General features: G+C 41.8%; 2 protein-coding genes across 5 annotated transcripts in view; both read left to right on the top strand.

The window, feature by feature from the left end:
* Positions 1-18,877, top strand: part of LEMD3 (LEM domain containing 3) — a 278,836-nt gene that overhangs the window by 256,930 nt on the left and 3,029 nt on the right. The window lies entirely within an intron of this gene.
* The window catches only part of HMGA2 (high mobility group AT-hook 2), a 154,379-nt gene continuing 150,245 nt past the window's right edge, over positions 14,744-18,877 (top strand). For all 4 annotated transcript variants that reach the window (XM_063133927.1, XM_063133930.1, XM_063133928.1 and 1 more), the window contains exons 1-2: positions 14,744-15,176; positions 17,792-17,878. In XM_063133927.1, coding sequence (XP_062989997.1) covers positions 15,042-15,176; positions 17,792-17,878 — 222 coding nt within the window. In that variant the 5' untranslated portion in view covers positions 14,744-15,041. The remainder of the gene's footprint in view (positions 15,177-17,791; positions 17,879-18,877) is intronic.

Below are 18,877 nucleotides of genomic sequence, written 5' to 3'. Positions count from 1 at the left end.
CAGTAGCTGCCCACCCTAAGGCTTTTGTTTTGTTTTGTTTTGTTGAGATCTCAGGTTCCTGTTATTGTCAGCAGACATGTATGGAGGAGAGGTTGAATTGAAAGACAAAAAACAAAACACCTTTTCCTTTGCTCCCCCTCCCCCTCTTTCACAGGCTTGCGACAGCATAAACCAGCACAGCCCCTGGGTGGTACTTCCTACACCACTGGCCAGCTAGAGATAGGAGAAGGGAACCACTGAAGAGGAACCCAACTACTGCCATGCAGCACACACTTCCAGGGCTCTGGTATTTCTGTTGGCAGTATCATTGCTATACGGAGTGTGCTCCAAACAACAAGGGGTAAGTCCCTGTGCTGTGACTCATCGTGCGCTTCATAAAATGTATTGTGGCATAAACATTTGTGGGCAAGAGCTTGCTTCGTCAGATGCGAGAGTCTGGTGCACCTGAAAAAGTGCAGCAGCCTCTATATGTGTCTACACAGAACACAGGTAAATGTGTATAGGATGGCAACTGGAGTTGCTTGGCTACAAAAGCTCAAGCCACAATATGCTTGCTAAGCTTTAAGGTGCTGCAAAAGACAACGCAGCTACTCTTCTGGAATTTATCTTAACGAAATTGTTCAGTCATTGTTGCCTCACTTAGGGTGCAATCCCATGCTTGTTTAGACAGAACTCCCAGCAATCCCAAGCCAGCAAGACTTTCTTCAGTCTAAACATGAATTGTGTCCTTATTAACATTACTTTCCTTCCTAATACTCTCTTAAATACATCAGCCACTAATTTATTACTGTATTATTTGTAAAAAAAAAAAAAAGAAAAAGAAAAAGGAAGAGGGAGTGAGGTATTTGGCCATTAAATTTCTAGTATAAATGTTCATAATTTTTTTTTAAGTAATGTGCTGAAGAGAAGCATTTTTTCAACTAAACTCACTTAAAGTTCAAACGGGGTGGGGGGGAGTTTCAATGACAAATTGAAAAATGTTATTCATACTGTTAGGAAAAAATGTGCCCTCATTTGCTTCTATTTTCACATAATTTGTAACATTGTTGTTTCCAAAGAAAATACAGAACTAAATGATTTTTGATTAAAAGTACATGTTTTGTTAATTATTCTCAGTAGAAATTTGTTTTACCTTTAAATAAATACACATCTATACAATATATAGTTTAATATATATTTATTCTAGTTAGAGAGAGGTAGTGCATCTTTTTTCTTTAAAGAAATATACCTTCTTTCACTACTTAATCATTGCACAAACACTCTAAAAATTAAACTGTGATTCATATTTGTTCATGTAACTGCAGTTATGACTATTCACCCTGAAGAAACCATGTTAGGCTCATGTGTTTTTATACAAACAGGATCATGGTTTTTGTGAACCGCCCAGGTTGCTTAGTTTTTGTGAACCGCCCAGGGAGCTTCGGCTACTGGGCGGTATAAAAATGCAATAAATAATAAATAAATAAATAAATAATGGTCAGACTCTACGAAGTAACAGGAATGGGAGAGACTCAACGATATCCTAGGACATTGCCTCTCACTTCCAGCTCACCATGGACTTTATGACCCAATTTGCACATCACAAGGGCAATTTCTGTATTGCTTAATCCAGGAATTGCAGGGCCTAGCAGAGTGCATAATCCATGTGATCATCATTTATGCTTTTAATTAACAACACAAGAACGTTCCTGGGCTGTTTCGTGATATGTGAACCTGGACCCTCTAGGTTGTTTATGGATAAAACAACCCAGAGTTAACCCAACAACAAACTATGGGTAATTGTTGGGTTAACTCTCAGCTGTTTATCCCATAATTTCCTGGTTTGCATGTAACAAAACAACCCAAGAATGAAACATTGCTGATTATTGATTAAATGCAGAAAGTAGTATCTGGCAGCAGGTCTTCAGGATACCAGGCAGGATTCTTTCCTTGCTCTACTGGGGATTGAACTTGGGATGCTTTGCATGCAAAGCTTGGCTTTGCCACTGAGTTATGGTCCTTCGCTTATGAAGACATTAAGAAGACATTTCTTTTTAGAAAGGCTTTTGATTTATAGGAAGTTGTTGTGATGCTCTTGGTACTGGATTTGGAAAATGTTCTACGGTAAACTCCTTTTTCACTTCTGCTGTTCTGTTTTAATTGATGGGGATGATGATGATGATGATGTTTTAGTGATTGGTTGTTTGATTTTAATCTACATTTTCCCTCTTTGATACTGTTGTTGTATTTGTTGTTGTTGTTGTTAGATGCCATTAGCCCCATTGGACATTTTATGGAGAGGCAGGGTAAAAAATGTTTCCAACAAATTAATAAAAAAAGGCCTGACAACCAGAATATTGTTTCCCATAGTACATAATGTATCCCAAGTGTTTCACAGGTACTCTGCATTTGACCTGTATCACCTGGGAGTTGGTGAAGGAATAATATTACCATACTGAACATAGTCTGAAGAAGGGCACATATTCTTATTTCAGCTTACCCCTCTAGCAGAATGTGTATAGGCAGAAATTATGTGTATTGGATTTTACAGCTGTTATTTTTTTGGTGAAGCCTGACATATCCTTCCCATTTTCATATTCCCCACTTTGTCCTTTCCTTTGGGTCATGTTTTTCTTTTTGCACATGGGCTAACTTGTTTAATTGTCACCAAGACCATCTATGAATGAATTTGATGTTTTTAGCATACTTTGACATATATTTGTTTTCTTCAATGTAGCAGTTTAGTTTTTATCTTTATTGAAAAGCTGCCCTGATAATGTACTAAATGGATCAGGGATAATTTTAAATAATAAACAAATTTAAAAAAAACGATATTACACAGAACTTATACCAGGCTTATTTGTAGACATGATTGTGACATGTAACTGCATTATTCTAGAAATATTGTAATTGTATATAAAGGAAAAGACTTGGAGTGCTCTGATGAACAACAAACAAGTAATAATAAATAGTGACATTATTTACATGATGCAGTTAATAGAAGCGGAAGATCACATTTTTAAAACTATATTTTTATTGATTCCCCCCCTCATCTTTTACAGACGAGAAACAAACAAAAAAGCATAATATAGTCACTGTGGAGCCGAGTAAACACATGTGTCTAAAAAGTCAGCAAACCCCATTCTAATCTTGGACTGTGATCCCAAAGGATGGGGGGAATTAACCAGATAAGTACATCTGTCCAAAATGATTCATGGCTTTTAGGAAAAAGTGTAGCTGAAGGGTCTTTGTTAACATGTGAAATGAATGGGTACCATCTTTCTACGTAGCCATTCACCCACATGTATCTGTAGCATTCATTTGTCCATCAAATGAAACAAAGCCTGTTTCCGTCATCTTTGATACCATGGATTAAGTACAGGCAGCTGAGTTGCCTTCCAACTGCTAGCTATTTCCATTCTAGCTGCCTGAAAAAGGAGTCTGAACCTGTACATCTTTTAGGGGAAAGAAGCTAAGGAAGCTTGGCTTAAAATATAGCTGATGATGTCTACTGGGCTCTGAGTAGACACATAGAATCTGCTGCTTAACGCTTTTTTTTTAATCTGGATTTTTGGTAAGACGGTATGATATAATCATAACAAAATGAACACCTCTGCAGGGCATGTGCTCATTGTGTAATTAACAGGGGTGGATGAAGGTACAAAGTGAACCTGAAGCAAAATTTGTACTAGAGCCACTCCTCAGTGCTGTTTTGCTGCTTAAGCCTGTAATAAAGACATGTGTTTATTACACACATCTGTGTAGTTCAAAGTACATAGCACACATATCATTTTTAAATCACAAAGATGACAAGGTGTGTTGCCATAGTACAAACTGTTCTTCGGGTGCGCAGGGGATAAACAGTGTAAAATAATCCTAAGAATGTATTTTGATGTAACAGTTACCAAATTGTTATCATATATGTGCATCTGCTTTATAACTGGCTTGTTTATATACAGGTGTAAATTAGAAATAATTTCCGTTAATATAAGAGATATAAATGTATTGTATCACTGAATGGTCCAAATGGATGCTTCCCTTCATTTGTGTGTGAAGACAGTAAAATGCAAAAGAAGAAAGACACCACCACCACCGATGCATAAGTGGCATACATGTATAATAGCAAATTTAGAAAGCATTATTATAATTGAAGTAGAAATGGAATTTATTTCACCATATTGGGAAGATTGTGACCAAGTGAGCTGGGTACCTGCTTGCTGAGAATGCTGTGCAGGTGTTCACTGTTGATGGGGAAACGCCAGGGCCCCTCGTCCCTCCCTACATATGGTTTCAAAAATAATTTTGCTTAATGTTCCTGATTAAATTTAAGCAATTGGGTCATGCTACATATTTTATCACAACTGTCTGAACAAGACTTATACTTGGAATATGCTCTCACATAATGTTTCGGGGCTATGAGCATTTTAGAGAAGGATCCATGCTTATTTATGCAAAAGTAGCAGTGAAGTATTTTAGGAAGTAACATATCTATCAGAAATGTGTCTTTTGCAAGGGGTGAAGGATTTATTTATTTTTACAGTGGTGTCTTCGGAACTTTGAGGCAGAAGTCCGCAGTTCCACTCAGCAAAATGAGCAGCAGAAGACCACCAAAATTAGCAGCATTGACTTGCCACTTTTTGAAGGAAGTGAGGTAATACGCATTGGGTATCCAATTTTAGTCTACCATAAATCTCATTCATTTCAGTGGGTCTACTCTAAGTAGGACCAACCTAACACTGAATACAATCCATTACCACGGTTTCAACATAAAAAACAAAACAAAAGTAAAAGAAAGCTAACCTAACTTTAAAAAAAATCATATCATCTGACATGGGACTATTTTTTGCTACTTCCACTAAAGAGTCACATGTTTTGACCACAGACTGTTACACTGAGCACAGTATGGTGATATCATTGTGTAATGAGGCCAGTATTACATGCCACTAAAATTTCAGAAGAGGAGAACAGGTTGAAAATCAACATCAGCTTGGTTTCAGACAGTAGTGAAAATGAAGTGAATTGCTGAAAGTCATTTTGGCACAGCCCCAGTTTAAGTCTTAAGCTTCAAATTTGTTTGCTACATTCAGCTGCTCCAGGAAAGCAGTGTGTGAGGATGACCTGGTTGAAACATCTGTTCTTCTTTATGATGCATCTTAGTCTGAACATAGCATCAAATCCCAGAGATGATCTAGGTCAATGCTCCAAAACCTGTAGCTCATCTTGCCCACATGCTCTTCTGACTTAATTTACACCAGACTTGCTGAAGAACTATATGAAAGTACATATTAAAGTATGACCTATTCTGGGTTCTCAAGAAAGGAGGCTGCTAGCATATCAGTACATCTTCCTGAAATCTAGCTTTCAATTGAAGAAGGCTTACTCTAGAGTCTGTACTCTAGAAGTGCAATGTATCCCAGAAGGTCTCTCAATACTGATACTCATAGTACATTTGGAGAATATTAATCTGGGGGCAGTAGGATGCCCACTATTAAGATACCAGATTGATGTTAGAAAGGCTGGAGCCACACATGGAATTTTAGAATGCATGAACATCATCATAAATCATGAAGATCCTTCCTTCTACACAAGACAAAAGGAGCTGTCTCTCCAGCCCCAAGAAGATCAGTAAGAAGGAAATTGTGATGAGAATTTGCCAATAGTAATACTAGCAAAACTGACTAGAAAGATCACAGGTGAGGATTATGAAGAACCATAGTTCAGAGGCAGAGCAGAAAATCTGGCACCTCTTGGGAGGGCTGGGGAAAGCACCTACCTGAAAACCTGGAGAACTGTAGGCACTATCGAGCCAGAAGGACTCAACAGTGTTAACAGTATTAAGTATCTGATTTAATATTAAGCTGCTTACTATGTTCTTAATTAGCTAAATAAATTTTAGAAACACTAGCTGCTGTGTTATTCATGACTATTCATGGAAAACTGCCATGGTCAGTATGGAGAAGAGCAAATATATAGTGCCTAACATTGAAAAATGATGACTCGGGCAATGACAGACCAATTCATTTTATTTCAATACATGGAAAGACATTAGAGCAAGTAACAAAACTAATTCATAAGCATCTAGAGCAGTGGTTCTCAACCTGAGGCGCTCCAGATGTGTTGGACTGCATCTCCCAGAATGCCCCAGCCAGCTGGGGCATTCTGGGAGTTGTAGTCCAACACATCTGGAGCGCCCCAGGTTGAGAAAGGCTGATCTAGAGGAAAATAGAATGATTAATAGCAATCAGGATGACACTATAAATAATGCATACATGAATGCAGACTGACCCAATTTCTTCCTAAAACAGTTTAGACATCTTCAGTAAAAACTGCCATGGTGGTGTACAAATAAACAGTAAATACAGTAAATGCATAAAACACCGCAGAAATAAAGCAAAACATTATAACAATAAAGTTTTAATTTTTAAAGCCAGCCTAAAAATAAACATACAGTTAAAGAAAACAAACAAAAATAAAGTAGAAGCAGAAGTCCAAACAAAGCCATCAAATGCAGCAGAATAGGTGAAACCATAATCAAAGCAACTTATATTACATTTCGAGGTGTGCAGGCAAATATGAATGACTTTGTGTGACACCAAAATGACATCAATGTTGGTGCCAGATGAGCCTCTTTGGGGAGGGCATTCCACAGAAGAGCAGTATAACCAAAATAGACATTCATTGCCCACATAACTTCAGATACTGGAGGGATATGCTGGAGGGCCTCAGATGTTGACCACAAACAACACTGCAGTCGAAGGGGGTCCTTCAACTACCTAGGTCCAAACCATTTAGACATTTAGATTATAGGTAATCATGAGCACTCTGCACTGTGCCCAATAACAGACTGGCAGCCAGTGCAGTTGTGTAAGAATATGATCCATATAGTTGGTCCCAATTACTAACCTAGCAGCTGCATTTCATACAAACTGAAGTTTCCAAAGAGTCTTCAAAGGCAGCCCCACAGACAACATATTGCAGGAATCCAATTTGGAAATGATGAGAATATAGGTAATTGTGGCTAGGATGCAGACCCGGTGCAAGCTGTCCCACCTCAATCCCATTGCTGCCACATCACTCGTCACTCCCTACCCTCTGACTCATGCTGAGGATCCACTCGGTGCAGCAAAAGGGCAGGTGAGCTCTTTGAAGAGCTACATCGGCCAGAGGAAGCAGCCAGCCCAATTCTTCAGAGAGCTAGTTAAATGCCTGACTCTGAAGGAGTCCTTCCTCAGATCCAGGCATTGTGGAAGGGGTGTCCCAAAAGAGGTGATGCTCAATCACTGATTTAGCATGCCAACACCCTCACTGGCATATGATGGGAAAGAGAGATAAAGCTGGGTGTCATCTGTGTACTGAGGTGACACCTCAGACCAAATCTATGGTTGGCTTCTCCCAGTGGTTTCATGTAGCATGGAGAAAAGAATAGAACCCTTTGGGAGCCCAAAGGGGTCAAACACTGGTCCTTCAGCACTACTTTCTGGGATTGGACCCCAAGTGAGAACAGAACCACTGCCAAGTGGTGCGCCCCACACACAACTCCAGAAGGTATTATGAGTGCAGAATCTCTTTCAACCCGAGGACAAAATTCCATGTCACAGAAGCTCTCAGTGGCCACATTCCAGTGCTGGCCGTGGCCAAAGCCCAAAGGGGTGGTGCCAAAATACCAGTATATTTTGGTTAAAGCTCTTTCAAACAGTAAGAACTTCAAGCTAAGGAGAAGTATTTCAACCTTTTAGAATGGGAGAAAATGGCCCCAAAGCCAGAAAAACACCAGTGATTGGGGGGAAGGGGGATAGGACTGGATAGAGACCCCAGAGGGCTGGCTTTTGCCCCTGGGCCTGAAGTTCTGCACCACTGATCTATGATATGAAAAGCTACTAAGAAGTCCATGAGAATCAACAGGGTCACATCCCACCTATCCCTCTTTTGGCCAAGGGCAAGCGCAACAAAGGCAGTGTCTTCCCCCGAACTGGACCTGAAGCCTGATGGAAATGGATCTAGAAAAATCAAGGAGAGAATGGACCAGGAGAGAATGGACTTGACTAGCCACTCCGTAAGGGGGAGTGTGCTCTCCATCTCCAGGATTAGATGTGCCACCTACCATCAGAATTTCTATCTGGTCTGGGCTGAGTTTCCATTTATTGGCTGTAATCCAATCTATTACTAAATTTAAAAAACTGGTTCAGCACTTACATCACTTCACTTGAATTTGATTAAAAAGGAGAATTAGAGCTCAACTCAGTCCTCTAGATGACTTCATTCAACAGTTCATATAGATGTTTAAAAGCATAGGAGACAAGACAGAACCTATGGGAACCCATAGAATAATCCCAAGTGGCCAAGCAGTAGTCCTCCAGCACCACCTTCTGGAGTCAGCATCCAAATAATAATGGAACCACTGAAATACAGTGCAGCCAATAACCAATTCTGCTGATAATCTATTCAGACAGCTTATCCAGGAGTGCATTTTTATACTGCCCAATAGCCGAAGCTCTCTGGGTGGGTCACAAAAATTAAAACCATTCAAAGTATAAAACAAACAGTATAAAAGCATGATATAAAATACAATATAAAAACACAAACAGGATAAAATCAGCAGCAGTGCAGAAATACAAATTTAAAACAGCAAAGTTAAAATTAAGTTTATAGACTGTTAAAATGCTGTGAGAATAAAAAGGTCTTCACCTGGCATCTAAAAGAGTATAGTGTAGGTACCAGGCGAACTTCCTTAGGGAGCTCATTCCACAGCCGGGGTGCCACAGCAGAGAAGACCCTCCTCCTAGTAGCCACCTGCCTCACTTCCTTTGGCAGAGGCTCATGGAGAAGAACCCCTGAGATGACCTTAGGGTCTGGGTAGGTACATATGGGAGGAGGCATTCTTTCAGATAGCCTGGCCCCAAGCCATTTAGGGCTTTAAATGTTAATACCAGCACTTTGAATCGGGCCTGGACCTGGACTGGCAGCCAATTAAGCTGGAAAAGGACTGGCATGATGTGGTCTTGTTGGCCAGTCCCTGTTAGTCAATGTGCTGCCCTGTTTTGTACCAGCTGAAGTTTCTGGACCATTTTCAAAGGCAGCCCCACATATAACACATTGCAGTAATCCAAACAAGATGTTATGAGAGCATGGATAACTGTAGCTAGGCTATCTCTGTCCAGATAAAGGTGCAGTTGGTATATCAGCCTAAGCTGATAAAAGGTGCTCTTTGCCACTGAGTTCACCTGTGCCTCAAGTGACAGTTCTGGATCCAAGAGCACCCCCAAACTATGAACCTGAACCTTTGGGGTAGTGCAACCACATCCAGAACAGGGTGAACATCACCTAGCTGGACAGACTAACCACCTGCTAACAGTACCTCCATCTTGTCTGGATTCAGTTTTAGTTTGTTGGCTCTCATCCAGCCATTACCGTGCTCAGGCACTGATTCAGAACAGCCACTGCCTCACCTAGGTTTGATGAAAAGGAGAGGTAGAGCTGGGTGTCATCTACATATTGATGACACCTCAACCCACATCTCCGGATAACCTCTCCCAGCAGTTTCATGTAAATGTTAAACCGCATAGGGGATAAAATAGAGCCCTGTGGAACCCTATGGCCTAAATGCCATGGCACAGAGCAATAATCCTCCAGCACCACCTTCTGGAATTGGCCATCCAAGTAGGAGCTGAACTACTGCAACACAGTGCCTCCAACTCCCAGCCCAGAAAACCTATCCAGAAGGATACCATGGTCGATGGTATCGAGAACCACTGAGAGGTCTAAGAGAATCTACAGGGTTGCACTTCCCCTGTACCTCTCCCAGCAAAGGTCATCCTACAGGGCGACCAAGGCAGTTTCCATTCCAAAACCAAGCCTGAAGCCCGATTAAAATGGATCTAGATAATCCATTTCATTCAAGAGTGCCTGGAGTTGTCCTGCAACCACCTGCTCAAGCACCTTGCCCAGGAAGGGGATATTAGCCACCGGCCTGTAATTGTTAACATCCTCCGGGTCCAGGTTAGGCTTCTTCAGGAGTGGTCTAATTACTGTATCTTTTAAAGAGGCCAGCACCACTCCCTCTCTCAGGGAGGCATTTACATCCTCCTGGACAATGAATAGTATCATAAGCCTCTGAGAGGTCAAGAAGAATGAGAGGATCATAGTCCCCCTGTCCTTCCAGTATATGTCATACATACTTCAGGGTGACCAAAGCAATTTCTGTGCTGAAATGTCATAATTAGACTTCAACAGAAGTTTAATCTTAGTTCTTTTAAGCAAAACTTCTTTTAAGCAAAACTTTGGATGTGGACAAGAAGAAAATATGGACCATTTTATTTATTTATTTATTTTTGTACCCAGCAGTTTCCAGAGCAATTTTACAACAAAAATAAAATAACAATAAAATCTGTACAAAACCATATATATATATATATACAAGCACAATAAAAGACCAGCATTAAAAATGGCAAATTCCAATTTTAAAACTTAGGACTTTAAAATTCCAGGAGTATGAAAAAACAAGGTAGTCATCAGGCAAAACCCACTTAGAAGGTAATTTCATAAATTGGGCCCCACCACTGAGAAGGCTTTCTCTCCAGTTGCTACATATCTCATCTCAGATAGCAGGGGCACATGAAGAAGACCCTTCATTGATGACCTTAACACACAAGCTGATGCAGAAACAGGTGTTTCTTCATTCACATGGGCTCCAGCCACCTCACTGCCTAATAGGCTGGCCCTATATAGCCTAGTGACTTTATTCTGAACTACCTGAAGTTTCCAGACAGTCTTCAAAAGTAGCCCCATATATAACACCTTCCACTCACTCAATTTTGAACGTTACTAGAGTGTGTTTCAACCCCAGCTGTTGAAAAGTGATATGTAGCTGAGCTTCTAATGACTAAGATGGATCCAGGAACACTCCCAGAATGGGAACATGATCCTTTACAAGGAGTGCAACCCCATCTGAAATAGATTGTTTTGATACCACAATCACCCTGAACAGATGAACCACCCATAGATAGCACCTCTGACTTTTCAGGATTATGTTCTGTTTACTGGCTCTCATCCAGCTCATTACCAACTCTATCCACCAGTTCAGCACTTGATTTGGATAAAAATGAAAATATAGAGTGTCATCTGCATTCTGGAGACACCTCACACCATGTTCGTGGAAAACCTCTATGGGACACATACACACAGAGACGTTTAGGTAGGGGCAGGGGACTGACAGATGCTGAAGGAGGTGTCTATGGGTGCTATGGTGCCCATGGGCATTATGTTGAGAGAGTAGCCATAGCATAAGTGCACCAGTCTTCCAGCATCATCACCTCTTATTGTGCCCCCAAATAGGAGCAGAAAAACCAGAATACCATGTCTCTCACTCCTAGCTTGGAGAGCCTTTCCAGAAGGACACTGTATACAAAGGAATTGAAAGCTGCTTAATTGAATTGAACCATCAAAGTTGCACTTCTCCAGGAGTAGATCACTGATCAAGAAGACAAAAGCACATTTTATACCAAAAGAGGCACAGAAGGAGCCATGGATGAGATCATTATATGTAGAATATAGTAATAAATGGATTGACACCAGATCTGAATGATAAAAACAGCAATATTACACAACAAAAAGTGCTAGGTTGATTAATGCAGCCATACATTAGCTGGATAGAATGGTTAATATCAGAAGCACAGTTGATACTAAATTATGATAGTTGCATACCCTTCAAAGGACAGGGTATGGTCAAAGCTGGCTGGGAATGTTGGGAGTTGCAGTTTAATACATCTGGAAGGCACCAGATTGGGAAAAGCTACACTATACAATAACCATAATGTGTTATATGGTCCTGATTGACTGAGCTGTTGGGATGGTTCAGAATGTTCAGTTGCTCAGGAAACAAAGAAGTTTGCAGGTGAAATTCTGCATGGAACAAGAACATTGTCTGTTTGGCTGAGATTAAACCTCATACAAGGAAAGACTGAGGAAGACTGAGAAAAGGTTGTAGGTGGTAGACAGCTCTGAGGTCTAGAGGCAAAGTGGTTGAAGGATGCTGAATGAGCAACAGGTTGAAGGGGGAACATGAAGCAAGGTATGTGGAGAACGAGGTTTGAGGAAGGAGTAGAGGAGAAAGGAAATTGAGTCAAAAGGGGGTCAATCAGAGGGTGATCTGAAGACATTTCACAACATAAGATCTGGAGAGGCAATATGCTATGGGAAGAGAGGACACAAGAGACCAAAGATCCATCTAGCATCCAGTATCCTCCATCCCACTGACCAGCCAGATGCCTCTGAAATGACTACAAGTAGGCCTCGAAGGTAATAACCCACTCCTGCTCATTTCATAGCAAATGGCACACATAAAAACACCATGGCTGAAAGCTACTGGCAGACCTATCCTGGAAGAATGGGTCTAATCACCTTTGAGCCATGTCATATGAAGAAAAGTACTATCTTTTATCTGTTCTAGATCTTTGGCCAATCAATGTCATTGGGTGACCCAGAATTCTAGCACTATGAATTCTAGACACCTTTCTATCCACTGCCTCCATACCATGGATAATGTTATAAACCTCCATGATCTTCTCCCTTAGTTATTTCTCTCCTAAACTAAAAAGCACATACACTTTAGCCTGTTGTGGATGGGAAGATGTTTCAACCTACCTTTCCTCAATCATTTTTGCTTTTCTGCTCTTGTCGTAGCTCTGTGAGCTCTTTGGAGCTTATGAATGCTGGACAGGCTAGTCAGGAAGCAGAAGGGTCAATAAAGGAGGCTATGGGCTGAAAAGCAGAAAGCTGGGTATGCAATGTGGGTTAGTAGATACATGGAGATGAAAAAAGGATGAGCCAGGGAAAGAGAAACATGGAACAAAAATACACATAGGACCTAAAGACCCATGGGACCTGTTGATAAGAAAATCGGCGGACAAGGAAATGAGCCAAAGAGACACACAGGACTCATCTACACCAAGCAGGATATTCCACTATGAAAGTGGTATATAAAAGGCATGAGCCACACTACGGCTTTATAGTGGTATTAAAGTGCACTGACAACTGTTGGGGGGGCATTGACACATACCATATACTGCTTATTTATTTATTTATTTATTATTTATTTATTACATTTTTATACAGCCCAATAGCCGAAGCTTCCATACCACTTTCACAGTGTTATATCCTGCTTGGTGTAGATGTGTCATGGGCCCCAACAGTTGTCAGTGCACTTCAGTACCACTATAAAGCAGTAGTGTAGATCCTACAATGCACTTCAATACCAATATAAAGCAGTAGTGTGGCTCCTGCCTTTTATATACCGCTTTTATAGTGGAATATCCTGCTTGGTGTAGATGAGCCCATAGTTGCTCCTTTTAGAGCTGGAGGAAAATTCTGTCAGTTGTTGCTTCTGCTACTTCAGTGTTGCGAGTGGCAACCCCAATGGGCTAGTAAGAGCCAAGCAGAGATGGGATTGTACATATCGATTTGAACTGGAATAGATAATTCTTTGGATGCATGCATCTAATAATAATAATTAAAAATGGATCAGGGATTGCAAGTCAAATAAAACTATCCTTAAAAATAAGAATAATCTGGATTGGAGGAAACAAGCAGATGTAAGATGATGATAAATTACATCTGCCTGAGATATTCTCATGCAAGCTTATTTTTCTGGACAGTGTGTGCTTTGTCCATTTTTTCTCCAGGGAGAATCAAATTAATACTTTTGAAAAATGCCACCTAGGAGCTCATCCTTACTACCCATGGACTAAATAAAGAGATATGTTTTCCAGGCAGAAGTATAGTCTAAAGCACACACCTTGTCTGGTATTGAGGAGCTGCTGGCTCCAGCGGCCAATTCTGAGAAGCATGGGTTTCTGACAACAATGACAACAGGCTAGGGTGTTTTGACAGTTTTAGATGGCCTGGCTTAGAACTGCCTATCAATCCCCAAATTTGACAGGTATCAGTTGCAGTTGTTGTAACCTTTGATGGACACGTGAGGAGCTCTGGGTGTTCTTTGGGGTGTGCTTCTACTGCTGCTGTGTTTCTAATGTTTGATTTGGTCCAAAGCCAGCCCCGGATCGCTCCCCCCTTTTTTTCTTTTGCCTCCTCCTCTTCCTCCTTATGGTGGCCTTCCCCACTCCACCAACCCGTAGCCTATTTTCTTTTCCTACCCACGGGTAGAGGTTGTGTGTGTGTGTGTGTATGTGTGTGTGTGTACGCGCGCGCGCGTTTAAACTCATCCCAGTTGAACCATGGGCAGTAATCATCTAATATTTCCAGCCCCCGCAGGCAAGTTCATTCCCATCCTATCACACTGGAGGGAAACGATGTTGTTCCGAATATATAGAGATAGATCTATATAACCCCCACCCCCACCCGCCAGCCTCCCTAACGATTTCTTTCGCGCGCGCTCCCAACAACGTGCATGATCCAATTCCAATCCAGCCGAAAGGCGCTCTGGGTTCTTTTCAATGTGTCTCGTCTTTAGCTCGGTTTGCTGCTGATCCCACCGGAGGGCTGCAGAGCCCCCACTTGCTTTCCAGTCCGAAGAAGAAGAAGGTCTCCCGCCCACCCAGACACCCACCTACCCACCCTTCCTGTTCTTTCACTCTCTCTTAGCATTTCGAGAACTTCGCTCTCGCTCTCTCCCCCACCCCATTTTTTTTGGCTCAAAACAAAACCAAGCTTCCCCCCCTCCCCCCAAGTCCATTGCTCCGTCTTGCAGCATTTCCAGCCTGGTGCTAAATTGTAAAAAGAGGAGATTCCCCCTCCCTCCCCGCCTCCTTCGGCAGGCGCAGCAGCAGTGGCGGCAGCAGGAGCAACCACCAGCACCAGCACCATCAGCAGCAGCACCGCTACCATCGCCATCGCCGCCGCCTCCTCCTCCTCCCCCTCTTTCTCCTTTTGGCAGCGCCAGGACGTCCGGTGCGGTGGTGGTGCTGGTGGCGGTGCCGCTGCTGCTGGGGGCAGTGAGTCCACGAGACCGCCTCTGAATCGTCCCGTTCCTTCAAGGTGCCGAGCGCGGAAAGCGAGCGGGAGCGATTGCCGCGAGGCGGAAAAAATCACCCAGCCAGCGAGGAGTCACGATGAGCACACGAGGTGAAGGAGCCCGCGGCCAGCCCTCGACTTCTTCCGCCGCCGCCGCCGCCGCTGCCCAGGAGCAACCTGCCGCCACAGAACCGCCGAAGAGGGGACGAGGGAGACCCAGGAAGCAACCCCAAGTCAGTACCCGAGTCTAGCTCTCCCGGCTCTCCCCGCCACCCACCCAGCCACCCACCGCGCGCGCATTCGAAACGAGCCGGAGGTCTGTGGGAACGGGGCGCGCACACGTGTGTCCCGCGAAAAGGAAGCGCCTCGGCGGCGTGTGTGTGTGTGTTTGTGTGTGTGTGTATTTGGACATGCAAATATTGTTTGTGGTGGCGGCAGCGGCGGGCGCGTTTTGCTCGCCAGCTCCAGTCCTGAAGAGGCAAGCCGGGAACAGGGCTCTGGGCTGAGGAGTGGGGAGGAAGAAGAAGCAGAAGAAGAAGAAAGAGGGGGGAGCAGGGAGAGGGAATCGGCGCGCGCGTTTGTTGCTTTTAAAAAGGCGAAACCTTCCCCCGGCCTTCCTCTATTGTGTGCCAGGAGGGCTCCGTTCGCGCTGCTAACGCGGAGCAGCGCCGCTCCCACCAACCAGCGCTCGCTGCTTCATTTCGAGCAAAGTTTAAATCTGGAGTGTGTGAGCAGGGAGCGAAAGGAAGGAAGAATGGGACCCGGACTGTCTTTGCTATATCTCAATTTTGTACGTGTGTGTGTGTGTAACTGGTCTCAAAGAGGCTACTGCCCCCTCCGATCTTGTTCGCCTCACCGTCTGTTACCCCATCCTCAGCCTGATCCTTGGTATGTTGGGGGGCAAAAACCCTCCCCGGATGTATAGTACAAAAGGGAAACTCCATTGTCGGCACTGTGCCTGCATACATCTTGTATGATTGTTTGCTCTTCTTTGGAAGCTTTTTCCCCCTTTGGGGATACTCGGGCTGATTGGGGTGTGCGTATGTGTGTGTTTTGGCTTTGGGCTGCGATTCCTTCTTTTAACACTTTCCTGTAACCCACAATTGAACTGTGTTTACTCGCTGAGCATGAGGATCCTAGATCGCTCTTTTTCGACAAGGCAGTGTGAAATCCAGAAATACTTTGTACTTCTCAAAGTAAACAGGCCAGCGGGGATTCCGGGGTTGTTCTATTCCCTTGGAGTGATGTGGATTTTATTTATTTATTTATTTATTTATTTTTGATCTTCGGATGCAACCTATTAAGTTTGCAATTGCAGGTCTGCAGAGCCCGCATGTGGAATATGCAGACTGGACGGTTTTATTGTTGTTTGTAGTAATTTCCATTTCCTCGGAAGCAGCGAACCGTAATAGGGGATTGCGTAGAAAGTGCATTTAAAACTGACTTCCGCGGGCTTAAAGGGAGGGGAAAAGTTTACTTCATTCATTAGCATCAAACCACTTCCTTCGGAGCAAATCAAATGATCAGCAACCGATCTGGGATCTTAAATGCAAAACGCCTCTGAAAGCAGGGGGGGGGGTGTTGTCTTAAGTTTGGGACGATGGGGGGTGAGCACCAACTAAGTCCTTATGTCCACCCACTCATCTCCCAACTCATCTTCTCCAACCGAAATGCAATAAAATATCTTTGGGAAAGTATAGTTCGGACCTCCACCCCCATCCCAATTGCATTACCTTTGTTGAGTTATCGCGATTTCAAGTTTTCCTATCCCTAACGACCTTTTCCACTCCTGCCTGTTCCAGTCTAGCTTTTTTGCTAAGTGTGCCTGTGTGTGTGGGATGGAGAGAATGCATGATTTGAGAATGGAATGTTTAGGGTTTCAATGGATTGCACAGAAAGACGGCCCCCCTTCCCACACACACATGTGTTTTCCCTCTCCTCTCCCAATCAGTGCTCAACATTGTTGCTGTTGTGACTCCTTTGGAAGGATATTATGTCAAGTTGCAGTGTAATACTATGCTTGTTTACTTAGAAGTAAGCCCCGTTGAGTTCAATGGGACTTACTCCCAGGTAAGTGTGTATAGGATTGCAGTATTAGTTTTCTTTATAGCTCAAAGAGTTTACCAATCTAGAGAGTTTTAAGACTCTTTTAATTATTTAATTATTCTCATTGCGTTCCTGTAATCCAAATGAAATGTTCGATATTTGGAAGTGGATGTGAATTTTTTTCTTTTAGTGCATATGATTCACTGAATAAATATTTGAAATCTGAACACTTAATCATCTCTATTTAAATGACTGTTTTATTTACTGTCAAACAGAGAAGCCATTGGAGGAAATCATTCCTCTTACATAATTTCAATACCAGGCACCTTTTAAATTCTGTATTTTTTTTCATCTTGCCAACACATGCTTTAGACAAGAGTCCCACACACAATATGTAAAATTGAATTAATTTGGAGAAATGGAAGTAGATTGCAAACTACAGAACAAGGGAAAGTTCTCCTTCCTAACTTTAAGAGAAGGGGGGAGCTTTCTGTAATTGAAACTAACTTTGATATTTAAGTACTTTAATGTTGGGGATTGTATCTTATTTAATCTCTTAAATTATTATAAATGTAAATTAAATGTCAAGTTACCATTATTAAATATATTGGGTTGGAAAGAGTCAGCACAACTGTCAGAACATACAAACTTTTTCTGTCATACAGTTCCAGTGTATTTGCTTACACTTTTTATTTCATTATTAAATGTGATACAAACAGTTTTGTGCATGTTAAGAGTTGTTACTTGTGTTTAGGATCTTCATTGAGATTCTTGACACAATAGCATGTTTTCCTGTGTTTAGGAACCAACGGGAGAGCCGTCTCCTAAAAGACCAAGAGGAAGACCTAAAGGAAGCAAAAACAAGAGCCCCTCTAAAGCAGCTCAAAAGGTGAGATTGCTCCAGAGCAAAAGATTTACTTACATTACCATCCATTCATCAGCCAGTGTCCAAAGGATTTCACTTATTTAACCTCTGAACTGCAGGACTTGTGCCATTTTACTAATACTTCATGCTGGGATGTTATAAGAGAATCCTAGATTTTGTGGGGTTGTTCCCCTTAACCACATCTTTATATATAATCTCTTTTATATACATTTAAGTTGTTCTAAATTCAGGATTGTTGTCTAGAAAAATGTTTTCAGTACTTTTAATTTAGAATATTTTGGATGTCTAATAGTACAAATTGAATTTTTTGTAAGCTTCTTAAAATCATACCCGAACTACTACTACTACTACTACTACTACTACAACAACAACAACAAAAGTTGGAACATTTATGTGTTACTTCCCTTTGCAAAAAGCAGTCTCAAAGTGACTTATACAAACAAATATAGAAATCCATAATTAATATAACAAAAAATATAAACCATAATCAGTACAATAATACAAATACAAATAAACTGTTTAAAAATATATCTGAAAACTACAGTATGAAAAGTTTTCGTACACAGTACACCCGTCTCACAACCTAGTATGAACACCACAAAAGCAGCCCACAACAATTGGGCCATAACTAATGTCCAAATGCCTGGGAAATAAGTGTGTCTTCTAGTGATATTGGTGGAATACAGAATACTTCTGAAAACATATTGCAATAAGAGTTGCATTCTAGGATACTATACCAGCCTACCTTTTGTTATTTAGTAGTTAATTAAACACCATACCACAAAGAGAGAAGGTTTTTTTGGTGGGGGAGGGGCAGGGGAAACCCAGTTTTTGAATCATCATTTTATTCTGAATATTGGCAGGGATAGAGATATTAATAGATTTGTTCAGTGAAGTAAATGTTTTTTGTTCCTAGTCGATTTAAAAAAAAAAACTTTTTTGATTGGGGAGAACTTTGTTTTATTTAAATGCACAAATGTGAGTTATAAAACTATGCTAATA

Source organism: Elgaria multicarinata, chromosome 9 (assembly GCF_023053635.1).
Source record: "Elgaria multicarinata webbii isolate HBS135686 ecotype San Diego chromosome 9, rElgMul1.1.pri, whole genome shotgun sequence".
In the NCBI taxonomy this organism is placed as follows: Eukaryota; Metazoa; Chordata; class Lepidosauria; order Squamata; family Anguidae; genus Elgaria; species Elgaria multicarinata.
Note: the sequence above shows the minus strand (reverse complement) of the source record. Positions and strands in the feature narration are given on the sequence as shown.